Here is a 16,094-nt window from a genome sequence, read left to right on the forward strand (position 1 = left end):
GACACGTTCGGACAGGTAAAGCGGGCCAGATATGGGTATATTAATGGGACAGATATCCCCAATCCCCTTATAAAAATAGCATGTTAGCAAAGAAGGAAATGTGTTTGATTGGGATATTATCTAAACTTGGCTCCTGATGACCCAGATTTCTTGGGTTAAAATTTTCCCTCTTCCTCAACAGCACTACAAATTGTAATCCATCCATTTATCTGGTATAAACTTATTAGAAGTCAGTGAAAGCCATATCTTCATTTATCTTCATGGCTGGTTGATCCAAAGAAAACATAGTAATGGAAGATACTTTACTGTTGGTGATATTTTGCAATAGAGGTAGCAAGATTTGCCTGTTTTTATACTAATTTCGTATCACTGAACCACTGAGACAGAAAGGGAAAACAAACAAATAACTAAAGATGGGTGAATATCAGGCACTTCATGTTGTTAGCTGAATTCTAACCTCTTTCATCAAGATTGCATGGAATATCATTACTCTGCAGGGAATCATTCACAGCTGTAGGAGCTTCCTCTTCAACAGAGCTGCTACGCTTTTCATGATGGGAAAGCTTCTTTGCTTGCTTAGAAGAGGGAACGGATGGACTTTCTTGACGACTACTGCTGCTACTACTGCTGTTTTAGAAAGAGGCACAAAAGCAGACAAGAAACTGAAGTAATCAGAAGAATTCAATCAACACATTTAGATATGTATTTACCTCAATAATATGCTTCTGCCCATTATACAACAGATTATGGTTGCAATGAAATTACATTCATGTTGTTATCATTCTCGGAAAAATAAAAAAATACCCATTTAGTGTAATGCGATGTCTGTTTTCTGTGTTTAAAAATGTTCTGTTACTTTCAGTCCTAGACAAGCAATTAAAACAAACTATATTGAATGACAGCATGCCACTATACTGTACATAGTGGATTAATTTTATTCCCAAATTAAGAAATGGTTAATAAAATCGGCCCAAGATATTGATTATAACATAAATTTAGCAGTTAGGAAGAAAATGTGAATTATAGGTTTAAAATTCAATTTCTGAAATTCTCTGAAATGAATTTCAATGGTCTAATGAAGTCTCCATAGCAAATAATAAAGCCTGCATTTGCCTCAAGCACTCTTCCTCTAAGGAAGATGTCAATGTTTAAAGGAAAAAAGTCAATGATTTCTAGGTTCTTGTGGGTTTTTTCGGGCTATAGAGCCATGTTCTAGAGGCATTTCTCCTGACGTTTCGCCTGCATCTATGGCAAGCATCCTCAGAGGTTGTGAGGTCTGTTGGAAGTAGGAATCCACAAGCATGTGGACAATTTCAACAGAAAGGAAGAGACCATGAAAATGAACAAAATCTGGCTACCAGTATTAAAAAACTCTAAAATTATAACAGCTAAACAACAGAGAGGAAAAAACCAGGCACAGATTAACACCTCCCAGCAACAGATTTTCCCAGGCTCAGGCAGGCCTTCAAATGCTAATGAAGGTGATCAGCTAAACATTCACACCTAACTGCAGCAGGGAAGAGCTCCTTGCCCCACCCCAGCCATTCCACAGATATATAAACCCATTTTTCCTACTTCCAACAGACCTCACAACCTCTGAGGATGCTTGCCATAGATGCAGGCGAAACGTCAGGAGAAATGCCTCTAGAACATGGCTCTATAGCCCGAAAAAACCCACAAGAACCTAGTGATTCCAGCCATGAAAGCCTTCGACAATTCAATGATTTCTGTCCCTGACTCTAGCATGAAACAAATAAATCAAATAACTGCAAATTTATTCTCTGACCCAGAGAATCCAGTGTGTATTTCCCTCAAAAGGCCTTTCCTCTGGTTATCAAATTTAACAGATTTCTAGCTTTAACGTCTATCTTGTTCTTTATCACGACAAATAGGGAAAGAAGACATACTTACCTGAGGTAAAAATATGTAGCCCAAGGAAAATTAAAGACAATAGTCAAAACTAGTCCTAGTCTATAAATGATGTAAAAGTAAGCTAGTCTAAAGAGCAAGAGATTTCTAAGCTGCTGCAATAGCGGCGGATAAGAAGAACTGAGGCAGTCACCCGCCCACCAGCTACTTATATTCACAAGGGGAGAGTGGGCGGGGCTAACCACCAGAAAAGTTTTCAAATCTGTCTAGAAGATTCCGAAGCTATCTGCTCAGGTGCAGAAACCACCATATGTGCGATTCACAGTTGACCATGATGGGAAAATACAAACTACATGAAGGAGGAATTGAAAATATATCAACAAGCTAAAGGAAAGTGATTTGAATTCTGACACCTCCTGCATCACAATACAGTCAATCTTAGGATTTATTCCTGATATTAGCTGTACAAATCTAGGTTCTCACCTCTGATCATGTGTCTTTGATCTTGATGATTCAGAGTAACTATCAAATGAGTGGGAGTAATGGTGCTTTGAGTCTCCTAGTTCCCCTTTACTTTGTGTAGCAGTATTTGATTCCAATTTCCTTTTTTAAAAAAAGAGACAAATTGTAAGTAACTTTGAAAACCACAAAGGATGTTTTTAATATGAGAGTGTGATTTGTTGGGGGGTTTCCCACAATACTTTTAATTTAAAAATTTGGCGATAAAACACACACAAAAAGAAAGGTCACAATATGTGTGAGTACATAAATGTTAACATACTTAGACAACCATATCCTAACAAACATAGATTCTTTCTTACAAAGGCTGAAGAAGAGGAAGAGAGGGTGGTGCAAAACTCCACTTGAGAGGTCTTTCCCAAGGCCTACATCAAGTCAATCTATGACTATGGAAAAAAGCCCATCTCAGCAACCATCTTCAAAAGAAAAAAATTGCACAACTACAATTCTATGCACAAAATGTTATATAAAATACCTGCTCATTTTGTGAGATTTAAAGTCCTTTATAAGGTGCTTTCTTCCTTGGTCAAATCGTGTGGTAACCAGAGCTGCAGAAGCACCAGCAGCATCAGACATCTGGGCACGTGCAACCTCTGTCATCTGAAGAAGAAGACATAGTTTCAATGATGATGATAATAATAATAATAATAATAATAATAATAATAATAACTAGCTATCCCCTATCTTATTCAACATATACATGAAGCCATTAGGGGAGATCACCCAGAGTTTTGGAGTACGGTGCCATCTGTAAGCAGATGATGTCCAGCTCTGTCACTCCTTCCCACCTGCTACTAAGGAGGCTGTTCAAGTCCTGAACCGGTGCTTGGCCGCTGTAATGGACTAGATGAGGGCAAACAAATTGAAACTAAATCCAGACAAGACAGAGGTACTCCTGGTCAGTTGTAAGGCTGAACAGGGCATAGGGTTACAGTCTGTGCTTGACGGGGTTACACTCCCTCTGGAGGCGCAGGTTCGCAGCTTGGGAGTGATCCTGGACTCATCGCTGAGCCAGGAGCCCCAGATCTCAGCAGTGGCCAGGGGAGCTTTTGCACAATTAAAACTTGCTATGCCCATACCTTGGGAAGTCTGACTTGGCCAAAGTGCTCCACACTCTGGTTACATCCCATATAGACTACTGCAATGCTCTCTACATGGGGTTGCCTCTGAAGACTGCCCGGAAGCTGCAATTAGTCCAACACTCGGCAGCCAGGTTAATGACAGGAGTTGGTTACAGGGAGCACACAATTCCCTTGCTGCACCAGCTCCACTGGCTGCCAATTAGCTTCCGAACACAATTCAAAGTGCTGGTTTTAACCTGTAAAACCCTATACAGTTCCGGCCCAGTTTACCTGTCCGAACGTATTCTCCCCTATTTATTATTTATTTCATGTACTTCTACCCCGCCTTTCTCAACCCCCGAGGGGGGACTCAGGGCGGCTTACAAAAAGGCACAATTTGATGCCTACACAATAATACAGATAAACGAATAAAACAGCAATTAAAACAGTTATAACAGTTAAAAACAATCAATATATGTCACAGTCAATAACCAATCTCTGCTCAGCGTTCGCCAGCTCAGAGTCCATATTTCATTCTACATTGTCTGTTCCTATCGGTCGTCGTAGTCCTTTATTTATCTGCCAGATTGCCCAAATGCCTGGTCCCAAATCCATGTTTTTAATTTCCTTCTAAAGGAAAGGAGGGATGTCGCTGATCTAATTTCCCTGGGGAGTGAATTTCCCCTATGAACCATCAAGGGTGTTAAGATCTTCCGGAGAGATCCTGCTCTTGGTCCCGCCACCTGCGCAAATGCGTCTGGTGGGGACGAGAGAAAGAGCCTTCTCTGTGGTGTCCCCGCAGCTATGGAACTCTCTCCCGAGTGAGATCAGATATGCCCCCCCCCCTCCTGTCCTTCAAAAGGCTAGTGAAATCCTGGCTATGGAACAAAGCATTCCCAGAATAATTGCTAAGACCAGTAACAGACCAAACTGAGCGACCACATATGTGGACTGAGTTGGACATGATTTTATCTTGGCGATTTGGCTTATATGTACTTTATTCCATATGTATTTTAATCTTGTATTGTTGTATGATGTTTTAGTTTGTATTGTTAGCATTGAATACTTGCTGTGAGCCGTTCTGACTCCCTCTACGGAGGTGAGAAGATATATAAAAGTTTTAAATAATAAATAAATAAATATATATTCTTGGACTGCAACTCCCAGCAGTCCTCCTGATCAATCTATCTACCTACCCATCTATCTCTATCTAATCTATCTATCTGTGGGATTGCTGGGAGTTGCAGTCCAGGAATAGGAAATTGGAAATATGCAGGGTTTGGGGTGCTCTCAAAGAAATCTAAGGAGAAGAAAGCATGCATCTTGGAAGCAGTGCATTTGGATCATCCTCCTCTCCTAAAGAGCCTGGTCTAGGGGATGCTGGGAGTTGTAGTCCAGAAGAGAGTGTGGATACTCTATTGTACATTTTGTTTGCTAGGGAGAGTCATTTTTGCACATGCACTGTAACATATTTTGGCTTTTTTGGTCCCTTCTGCTATGTTTTTCAGTGTTTTTATGAGTGATGGTCACTCATTGGCCTGATAGGTGTACTGTGTCCAAATTTGATGTCAATTCGTCCAGTGGTTTTTGAGTTTTGTTAATCCCACAAACGAACATTACATTTTAATTTATATAGCTAATAATAAAAATAATAATAATACCTTTATTTATACCCTGCCCTTTCTCCCCGGAGGGACTCAGGGCAGTTTCCAAAGTATAATAAAAATGACAAACATTCAATGCCAGGAGTAAATAAACAACAGTCAAAAGGAAAAGATGAAATAAAATAAATTAAATATAACTTACTAATCGTCCCCTGACACACGTTGATGTGGCCCACTCTGGTGGTCATGGGGGTTCTGTGTGGGAGATTTGGCCCAGTTCTATCGTTGGTGGGAGTCAGAATGCTCTGTGGTTGTAGGTGAACTACAAATCCCAGCAACTACAACTCCCAAATGTCAAGATTCTATTTCATTTTCCCCAAACTCCACCAGTTCACATTTGGGCCTATTGAGTATTCGTGTAGAGTTTGGTCCAGATCCATCATTGTTTGAGTCCACAGTGATCTCTGGATGTAGGTGAACTACAACTCCAAAACCAAAGGACACTGCCCACCAAACCCTTCCAGTATTTTCTGTTGGTTGTGGGAGAACTGTGTGCCAAGTTTGGTTCAATTCCATCATTGGTGGGGTTTAGAATGCTCTTTGATTGTAGGTGAACTATACATTCCAGCAACTACAACTCCCAAATGACAAAATCTTTTTTTTTTTTTTTGGAGTGAAGGACATACATTGGGTTGTTAGGTGTCTTGTGTCCAAATTTGGTGTCAATTCGTCCAGTGGTTTTTGAGTTCTGTTAATCCCACAAACAAACATTACATTTTTATTTATATAGATAAACAAACAGAACTTAAATCAACGCTATAAAAACATCACTTTCTATGATTTCATGCTTAAGAAGACACAAATCTTTGAGTAACAGATATTCATTTTTCATTCCATAGCTTTTCTTTTTCAAAAAAGATGCTTCAGGGAAGAGCAAAATGAACTTTTCTACTAAAGAGCTTTTGATTTAGTATGCAAATTCTAATGAAAGGTCAAACATATTGAAAGACACATAGTAGAATCTTACCTCATGTAACTGGCGAGCAACATCTGTAGTGATCAGAGCAGCCTCCACCTGCTGGGCTGCAATTTTGGATGTTGTTTCCTGTAGAGCTTCTGCTGCCTCCTGCCGTGACTGCACCAATTGCTGCAAAGATTTTGCATGGGCCTAGATACAACAACAATAAAATATTAAAATACAACATGTTCCCTCAGTTAAAAACACTTAGCACATAAACCAGTTTTACATCGGTTTAAAAGAACATATAAGATATGTTCAAACGTATCAACACACTATTTAACATTAATAATTTAAAACAGTATATAGAATGAAGAGCCTTGGAAGCATCTCCCTCAGTAAGCTCCCAAGGGGGAACCCACCACCTGAAGGTGAAGGGACAGAGGGGATGGGGTGTCTCTTCTTGCCATAGGTATGGGTACTTCGGAAATGGCCAGGACGGTGAGCGTGGAATTGGCCACTGCCTGTATCCCCACCAGAGAGAATAGAAGACTCCCCGGGGAAAGGGGTGCTACCCTTCCTTCCTGGTTACTTTGCTGAAAGGACAGGAAATGTGCTCACAGCCAGGCGAGTGTCTGGGACACTGTGTAAGCAGTCCTATCTCTATTCTCTTTTTCCCCAACAGGACTCCTTAAAGAAAACTTCACCAGGTGCTGGACATGTGACTAGCCCCTTTACCTATTAATATGCAAATACAGATATTCGAAAACTAGGGGGGGGAAATCCAAAATTTGAAAAACTACTGATCTCAAGAATTTTGCATAAGGGACACTCATGCTCTACTAGGAATCTCAGCTTCAGGTTTCCAGTACATTAACAACTGTAGCCAGGCTCTACTTGTCTAGGAGAGATCAAAGCTGGTAAACCAATTTCAGGCATGGGAACTAATTGCACTTCTTGTCAACAAGCTCCATTTGTATCTCTTGACACCATGCCTGATTTTTAGAGAGGCTGTACAACCTCAACCAGTACAGGTTGTACATTATCTCACAGGTCTAAATATTTTCACAAAATTTCACCTACAATCAAAGAGCATTCTGAACCCCACCAACGATGGAATTGAACCAAACTTGGCATACGGTTCTCCCATGACCAACAGAAAATACTGGAAGGGTTTGGTGGGCAGTGTCCTTTGGTTTTGGAGTTGTAGTTCACCTACATCCAGAGAGCACTGTGGACTCAAACAATGATGGACCTGGACCAAACTCTACACAAATACTCAATATGCCCAAATGTGAACACTGGTGGAGTATGGGGAAACAGAATCTTGACATTTGGGGGTTGTAGTTGCTGGGATTTATTGTTCACTTACAATCACAGAGCATTCTGACTCCCACCAATGATAGAATTGGGCCAAACCTCCCACACAGAACCCCCATGTGGGCCACAGCAACGTGTGGCAGGGATGGCTAGTTTAGAATAAAAAACAAAGTATATCCTGCAAGGCTGAGATCAGCCAATTCTGTACTTTGGGACTGCAATTGTCCAAGCACACCGGCACACTGGGCAAATACTCAATATGCCCAAATATGAACACTGGTGGAGTTTGGGGAAAATAGAATCCTGACATTTGGGAGTTGTAGTTGCTGGGATTTGTAGTTCATCTACAACCGCAGAGCATTCTGAAACCCACCAATGATAGAATTGGGCCAAACCTCCCACACAGAACCCCCATGTGGGCCACAGCAACGCGTGGCAGGTGACGGCTAGTTTGTCTATAAAATAGCATATTTTAAATACTTTCTAAAAGGTCCTCACCTGAGCTGCTTTCTGCCTTGCCTCTTCCATCTGCCTCTGAGTTTCCAAAGCTTCCTGCTCCGTCTTGAGCTTCAGAAGAGCCATATCCCGTTCATGTCGTTGCTGCTGTGCCTACAAACGAAGATGAGTTTTAGTGTTTAAAAATTTATTTTCCTGTCCTTCTTTGTATAAAAATACATTTAAATAGGCTGAACAGTAATTATCAATTCTTAAACAGGTTTCATTAATAGAAATCAGAATCTCTGATCACTTTTCCTGTATCCAGTACCCTTTTCCACAAAGATCATGATTTCTGTTCTGATCATTCCAAGGTATTATTGCAATGTATAAATTTGTAGTGTCACTTTTTAAATATTCTGGTCAAATGGGTATTTTTAAAGGAATATTTTATCTTAAACATATTCACTGGATGATTTGAAGAATCAACTGCAGTGCAGTAACCACAAGACCATTGCATTAATTTCCCATGGAAGCGAAGCGATGTTTTTTTTAAAAAAAACTATGACCATATATGGAATGAGAAATGCCAATGTTCAGGAAAGGAAGAGGCACTAAGGACCCGTATTATGAACATATGTTGGATAATATACCATTGAAGAATTTCAGAAGAAAATCATCCTGTGCTTTATCGATAATAGCAAAGTCTTTCACACTACAGTCAACCTTCCACATTTGCTAGTGTTAGGGGCACAAGGCTCCTGAGAAAAACTATGAAGAATGAAATTGCTATTTTTTTTACTTGAGATAACATCTCCTTAGGAATTTCTAGTCTTCCAACATGACTTGGGACTTTTTTATAGAGAGGCAAAGTGGGATACAAATAACAACAACAACAACAATAACTGTCATGTTCTGCTTGAAGCTGACCACATAATTGTACTAGATGACCTAGGGATTCCTTCCTAGAGATGTTCTTCATAGAAATGTTTACGTCCTCCAGCATGACTGAAGGACATTGACCACACTGGAAGACATATTGTGAATAATCAATCTGCAAAAGTCAAAACTGCAAATGTAGAGAGACAACTGCATGGATCATAAAAAAACATAGATCACTCTTAAAGGAATGGGTGTCCTGCAATGGACTGTACTGATATGTAGGCTGTACTCAGGACAAGATGCTATCCTCAGAACATAACATGAAGGGAAAGAATGTCCTCCCAACAGTGGGGAGTGGGGTCAGAGAGCAATGTATTTGATCACTCTTACCAGTTTAACATGTATGCTGAACATATTATATGTAAAGCAGGATTAGATTCAGACGAAGGAGGCATGAACGTTAGAGGAAGGAACATTAACCAATTAAGATGTGCAGAAGACAGCATACTACTAGCAAAAAATACCAAAGTCTTGGGAAGATTCCTTAACAAAGAAAGAAAGTGTGAAGGTAGAATTATAGTTGAGCGTGAAAAAGCAAACACAATGACCACAGATGATTTACATAAATTTAAAGCTGACAACGAGGAAATGGTTCAAGATTTTCCATATAGTCATTAATCAGAATAGACACTGCAGTCAAGAATTCAGAATAAGTCTAGGAATTGAAGTGGCAGCTATAAGAGAACTGGAAAAATGTAAAGATATGTATTTGAATACTAAAGTTAGAATTATTCACGTCATCATATTTCCCATTTCCAGGTATGGTTGCAAAAGAAACTTGCGAAAGTGAAAAAAGTTGACAGAAAAAATGGAGAAGATTTCTATGGGTCCTAAAGCAAATCAAGTATGAGGTTTCCCCAAGATGACTGAACTGTAAACTTTTGACAAATTAAGAGAAGACTTGACTCACTAGAAAAACACAACTGTTGGTAAAGTAGAATGCAGCAGGAAAAGAGGAAGGTATTACAGATGGATAGACTTAATCAAGGAAGCCATAGCCTCAAATCTGTAAGACCTGAGCAGGACTGTTGAGGATAGAGGTGACTATCTTATTCCTAGTGTTGTCCTAAATCAGAATCACCAATAATAAATAATAATAATGGTTGCTTTAATGGAAATATGCCAACATTTACATTACCAGTCATTGGATCTCTTAATGAAAGTTTCGTTACATTACAACTGTTCTAATCTTTCTTTCTTTCTTTGTTATATGTTGCCCTTTCCTGACCTTTGGTTGAGTGCAAAGACCAATTAAAGCAAAGATACAACCCTTCTTCCATTACCTTTAGGATTTGAGCCAAAGAAACACTTTCCTGCTGTGCAAGTGATATTCCTCGCACACGTTCTACTTCAGAAATCTGGCGTACAGACTCTTCAATGGCACTTAAATAGTTAAGTTCTGCTGACATACGATGATGAAGACCAGAAGGTGAGAAGCGCATGGAACCTGTAAGATCACAATATTAAGCACCAAGATACACACCCATAAGTCATTTTTTTAAAAAAAAAGATAATATTTTATATTCTTTTTTCTTTCAGACAACTCACCACTTATGATCCCAGCTCCGGTCTTGTTGGTTCCAAAATTCAAATCAGCGAAGGTGGCATTTGGTTGAGGTTCAGAAGCTACCGTCACTGAAGAATTTGATAATCTGTTTTTTTCTGATGTATTTACTACCATATGAGATTGTTTCTGTATACGAGGAGACTGAGGTGAGCTCGACGTCCTTGGGGACCTTACTTTATCTGGGAGACTGAGAGAAAAATAATAATAATAAAGAAACAAAGTATGTTTATTCTTCCAACAAAGGGTAATCAAACAATATTAGCCAAAAAAATACCATATGTCTATCTGCATACAAAAAGCACTTATAAAGATTGGAATTTGTTTTAGTTTTATCTGGTGGTGGTTATAACTAAAATGTGTTCTTCAACCATCAGATCTGTTCTTTTTATATTAAAAGGTCACCTCACATACTAGAATGGCAGTTATCATACTTTAACTAAATAAAACTTTTGTCCATGCATATAGCTATTTCACCTTCTCATTTTTATGCACACTCTCTCACCAATTTTCTCCATTTTATCGAAATCTGGACTCTATGGTCACTTCCTCTGGTAAAAAGCATATTAATTTCAGTGCTTGAAGGTGATTTATCCTAGGTTGGATAACTGTACCTGGTAGAATTTCTTTAACAAGTTGCAACTATAGCTGAAAACCTAAAAACAAAGCAGGTATATCAACACATATTTCAACAAAAATAGGTTTGCCAGGGCTGGGGATGGCTATGGCTCCTATTGGGTATATATACTATGGCAAACCTAGATTTGTCTCTAGTCAGAAGATACTGTTATAGAAAACAACAAAACAAAGTTCTGTTAAAAGTTTATTCTCCCATCACTCTCTGTATACGAATATAAGGCAAGATGCATACTGACAATTTGTAATGAAGACACCTTGTGCCAAGCAACTTTGTCAAAGTTTTATTGAAACAAATACCATTTTAAATAAAAACAGTGATAACAGAACTTTTAAACCGATACAGGTGCAAATCCAGACCTGAGTTTGATCAAGCAGTTGAGTGTTACACAGAAACTACGGGCACGAAGAGCATAGTCTCTATTCTTGAATATAACTCTGGGCTGTTCATTTGAAATTGCACCATTAACTGCTGCCATGATTTATTATTTAATAATAATAAATAATTAAAATAATTAAAGACAACGGAAAACCAAAAACATACTTAAAACATAATTTCAAACCCAAATAACACAGCTCGTGGCTAACTTTTACTGAGGTGAAGCTCTTTAGTGAACAATTTTTCCTACTATGAATAGCCTTCCAATTTGATCTTTCCTTGATCAAATCTCTGATCTCTAGTCCTTCCTTGACTAGGGATCTTAACAAGCTTCCTTTAGTTTTCCTTGACTAAAGAAACTGGCCAGGTTTCTCTCTTCAGCCCTTCCAGACTGAAAAACCTCCAGCTGCTCACACACACCTCTCTCCCAGGCTTTTTTAAGCCTCCACACTCTCTCACACACGCTCTGCCCCTTTTCCAAAGACGCACATAACTTTTCCTGCTTGGCTCCGCCCACTTCTCACTCTCCTGAGCTAGCCTGCGTGGTCTCCTTGGCAACGCTCACTGTGGATTCAAACCAGATAACTCTAGTTTTAGCTACTGTTACAAACACAACACATACATAGTATCAATGACTTCTGCACATGGCCCAATTCCATTGTTGGTGGGGTTCGGAATGCTCTTTGATTGTAGGTGAACTATATACATCCTAGTAACTACAACTCCCAAATGTCAAGGTCTATTTCCCCCAAACTCCATCTGTGTTCACATTTGGGCATATTGAGTATTCCTGTCAAGTTTGGTCCAGATCCATCATTGTTTGAGTCTACAGTGTTCTCTGGATGGAGGTGAACTACAATTCCAAAATTCAAGGTCAATGCCCACCAAACCCTTTTAGTATTTTCTTTTGGTCATGTGAGTTCTGCCTACCAAGTTTGGTTCAATTCCATTGTTGGTGGAGTTCAGAATGCTCTTTGATTATAGGTGAACTATAAATCCCAGCGATTACAACTCCCAAATGACAAAATCACAATTTTTGAGTGATAGTCACTCCTTGTATAGTGAGATGTTTTGTTGCCAAATTTGGTGTGATTTCATTCATTCGTTCTTTTGTTTTTAAGGTACTCATTATGCACAGAGCATTTATAGATAGATAGATAGATAGATAGATAGATAGATAGATAATTCTTTATTCAATTGAATATGGAACACGCAGAGACTGAAAGTCTCCCAGTCCTGATTTGCTGGCCAGCAGCCACTCCAAGCAATGGGGATCTGTTCTCCTGTCCAGTAAGATGCAGCTGACTGATGTTCCAAACCCCACTGCCCTTCCCCAATCTGTATTGTGCTCAGAAATCACTGAGAGGAGAAGGATGGAAATGTCAGTTTGATGAATCCAGATTCAGAAGAGAACAGATCTTTATTACTTGCAGCAGCAGCTGCCTTGTAATTCAAGATTGCAGAGGTTTGAGAGAGGAAACTTAGATTGCATCTAAGCAGCTGATCTAGAATATTGGCAATTATTTTTAATTCTTTATACATGTTTAGAGAATAAACGTCATTAGACCATAGACCAATTAAATATGCTACTTTAATTCTATCAACAATTCAATTTACCTCATCAAGGAGTGGCCAGACAGTTCCTCTAAAGTGCTGTCAGAATCTAGATTCTGCTCTGGTTCTCTATTAGATATTCCATTATCAGGTAATGAGTTCAGTGCCTGGTGCAGTCCATAATCTGATCTTGGAGATTCTTTGCTTTCCTCCCACAAAGGGATATTTGGAACTCCAGTCAAAGAATCCAGCTCTGTAACACATTTTGTAAAAATAGAGTTTTAAAAATTACAACTTGAAAAGCAATGTTGAGTTTTTTATATATATATTTCAAAGCTATGTTGAAAAAGCCAACCCAGAATAAGATCTCTAGTCTAAGAAATGTACTATACAAATCAACTACTACTATTTTCCCAACACAAAGATCACTGAACTTGCTGTGTCATCTTGGAATAGTTGTTCTCTCAACATTTATCCACAAATCACAGGGAGCTCTTACAAAAGGACTATGTATTCTCAACTAAGAGAATGTATAGTACTGCTGGTCATGCCATCTACTGTACAGGCAACTGTTAATCTGAGATAAACTGAGCCGTATTGAAGCACTGAAAGTCTAACCTATTTCACAGATATGTTCAAAGAATAAACTAGTAGGATAACATACATATTTACACACTCTTGGAGATAGATGAGGATGAAATAGCAGCCAGTAGATGAACAGTATGAGCAAAATGAAACAAGTCACAGCAGTAAAAAAACCACAATATCCCCTACTCATTAGGTGAGATTTAGACATATCAATATAAATCTGCCATAACTTTTGTTCAGTTCATATACTAAATGATGACCAAGGTCTTTATATACTAACTAAAAGACACCAAAAGTGAGAGATAACATATTATATTACACTACTAGCCGTCCCCTACCACGCGTTGCTGTGGCCCACTCTGGTGGTCATGGGGGTTCTGTGTGGGATGTTTGGCCCAATTCTATCGTTGGTGGGGTTCAGAATGCTCTGTGATTGTAGGTGAACTACCAATCCCAGCAATGACAACACCCAAATGTCAAGATTCTATTTTCCCCAAACTCCACTAGAGTTCACATTTGGGCATATTGAGTATTTGTGTAGAGTTTGGTCCAGATCCATCATTGTTTGAGCCCACAGTGATCCCTGGACGCAGATGAACTACAACTCCAAAACCAAAGGACACTGCCCACCAAACCCTTCCAGTATTTTCTGTTGGTCATGGGAGAACTGTGTGCCAAATTTGATTCAATTCCATTGTTGGTGGGGTTCAGAATGCTCTTTGATTGTAGGTGAACTATAAATCCCTGCAACTACAACTCACAAATGACAAAATCATTTTTTTTAGCGAAGGACATACATTGGGTTGTTAGGTGTCTTGTGTCCAAATTTGGTGCCAATTCGTCCAGTGGTTTTTGAGTTCTGTTAATCCCACAAACGAACATTACATTTTTATTTATATAATGACTGCATGATTGTATCACTGTGTAAAGAGTTACATATACCAAAAATGTCATAATGAGAGGAAACTATGCCTCTGATAGATGCCATCCAGGGGTGCTTCGAATGAGCATTCCTGCCTTTCATGAGGACGGTTGGACTACATATCCTTTGGGGGGTCTACTGCCTGGGAGTCAAGTAGAGTCTCCTTCCCTGGAGTACTAATGAGACTGACCTTGTTTAGATTTCAAGATCAGATGGAATTGAGTGTCTTTAAGGTATTTAGGCTTTAACACTTTCCAAGAAACTCCATGTGTTTATACTACTAATATCAATTCACAATAAGACATGCCTAATACAAAACACTTACTTCCCGTTTTCCCTCTTTTTTTAGAAGATGCGGAGGAATGGGAAGAACCAGTAGATGGTGGTCCTGAGGAATGATGAGTAAACTGTATAGATTGCACTTCGTACGGTGACTTCCTGCTGATCAGCTCTTCTTTCAGGCTGGGGCTGCTGCTTCCACTGCCAAAACGTTCATGGAACTTAATATTTCTCAATGGCAAAGTCTTTCAAAATGATGGACCCAATTTCAAAACAATATTTATTTATTTATTTAAAACATTTATATTCCGCCCTTCTCACCCCGAAGGGGACTCAAGGCGTAGCACAGCATATACATGGCAAACATTCAATGCCAGGACACAAATTCACATACAATACACAAACATTTAAAAACATTTATCAAAATATTAAAATACACCATTTAAAACCGTCCTAGTCATCCACGTCAAATCTAATTGGCCTGGTCATCTTTCCTATTGTCGCTTTATTGCCCTGTCCCGAAAGCTTGGTCCCAAAGCCAAGTTTTTACCATCCTTCTAAAGGACAGGAGGGAGGGGGCCGACCTGATCTCACCAGGAAGGGAATTCCATAGCCGGGGAGCAATAACTGAGAAGGCCCTGTCTCTCGTTCCCACCAATCGTGCCTGTGACAATGGCGGGACATAAAGCAGGGCCTCCCCGGAGGATCTTAATCTCCGCGATGGTTCATAGGGGGAGATGCATTCGGACAGGTAATTTGGGCCAGGGCTTTATAGGCCAATATATTTCACAAAAGCAATGTTTCAATTACCAAAAAAGTTACAAACAGTTAAACAAGCTATCAACTTCTACTAACCATTTTGAACCAAAAACAAGTCTAAAAAATAACTCCACAAATTGAGAATAATTGCCTTAAGTTGCAGGGTGGAGATCTTATAAATAACTGATGCTAGGGGTTATTTGTGCACTGGGAAAGACATCTTTCAGTAATCATTTGAAACTCTATGCCCCACCCTTTCAAGTGGTAAGAGTTTCATTCATGGGGAGTTGTTGCCTACAGAGATATAGCCATTTCAAATTGGATCCATCTTTTTTTAAACATCCTGTATATAAATTCATACCACTGTAAACCAAAAATTGGTGGATTACAACACTTTTTTATTATAAATCCTTTAAAAAGGGGTATCAGAAATGCCTTATAAATAACACTAGACCATAATCTCCATATTAGGACTTTAATCTTAAAAGCAACTGTATTTTACACCACATTGGCATCTGTGAAAGATAAACATCTAGGCTAGACAAACAATCTGTAGACAAACTATTAGAAAAGTATACGATTGGGTTGCCAAGAGATATAGTAGACATTTTCTTCTAACAACATTAGCCCCTGTTTTTAAAAATGGATTCCCACTCTACCAAAATTTGGAAATATGAAAAATTATGTAAACAGATCAGTGTGTCT

The 16,094-nt window shown here is 39.1% G+C and overlaps 1 protein-coding gene across 7 annotated transcripts in view; it reads right to left on the bottom strand.

Annotated features, from left to right (window-relative positions):
• The window catches only part of CEP350 (centrosomal protein 350), a 104,190-nt gene that overhangs the window by 41,400 nt on the left and 46,696 nt on the right, over positions 1-16,094 (bottom strand). For 6 of the 7 annotated variants that reach the window (XM_067467638.1, XM_060774454.2, XM_067467641.1 and 3 more), the window contains 9 exons: positions 14,677-14,831; positions 12,905-13,094; positions 10,257-10,462; positions 9,992-10,155; positions 7,830-7,940; positions 6,081-6,221; positions 2,864-2,988; positions 2,353-2,472; positions 458-627 (listed from right to left, as the gene is read on the bottom strand). In XM_067467638.1, the coding sequence (XP_067323739.1) occupies positions 458-627; positions 2,353-2,472; positions 2,864-2,988; positions 6,081-6,221; positions 7,830-7,940; positions 9,992-10,155; positions 10,257-10,462; positions 12,905-13,094; positions 14,677-14,831 (1,382 nt within the window). The remainder of the gene's footprint in view (positions 1-457; positions 628-2,352; positions 2,473-2,863; positions 2,989-6,080; positions 6,222-7,829; positions 7,941-9,991; positions 10,156-10,256; positions 10,463-12,904; positions 13,095-14,676; positions 14,832-16,094) is intronic. The other variant, XM_067467639.1, reaches the window with a different exon arrangement.

Source organism: Anolis sagrei, chromosome 4, assembly GCF_037176765.1.
Source record: "Anolis sagrei isolate rAnoSag1 chromosome 4, rAnoSag1.mat, whole genome shotgun sequence".
In the NCBI taxonomy this organism is placed as follows: domain Eukaryota; kingdom Metazoa; phylum Chordata; class Lepidosauria; order Squamata; family Dactyloidae; genus Anolis; species Anolis sagrei.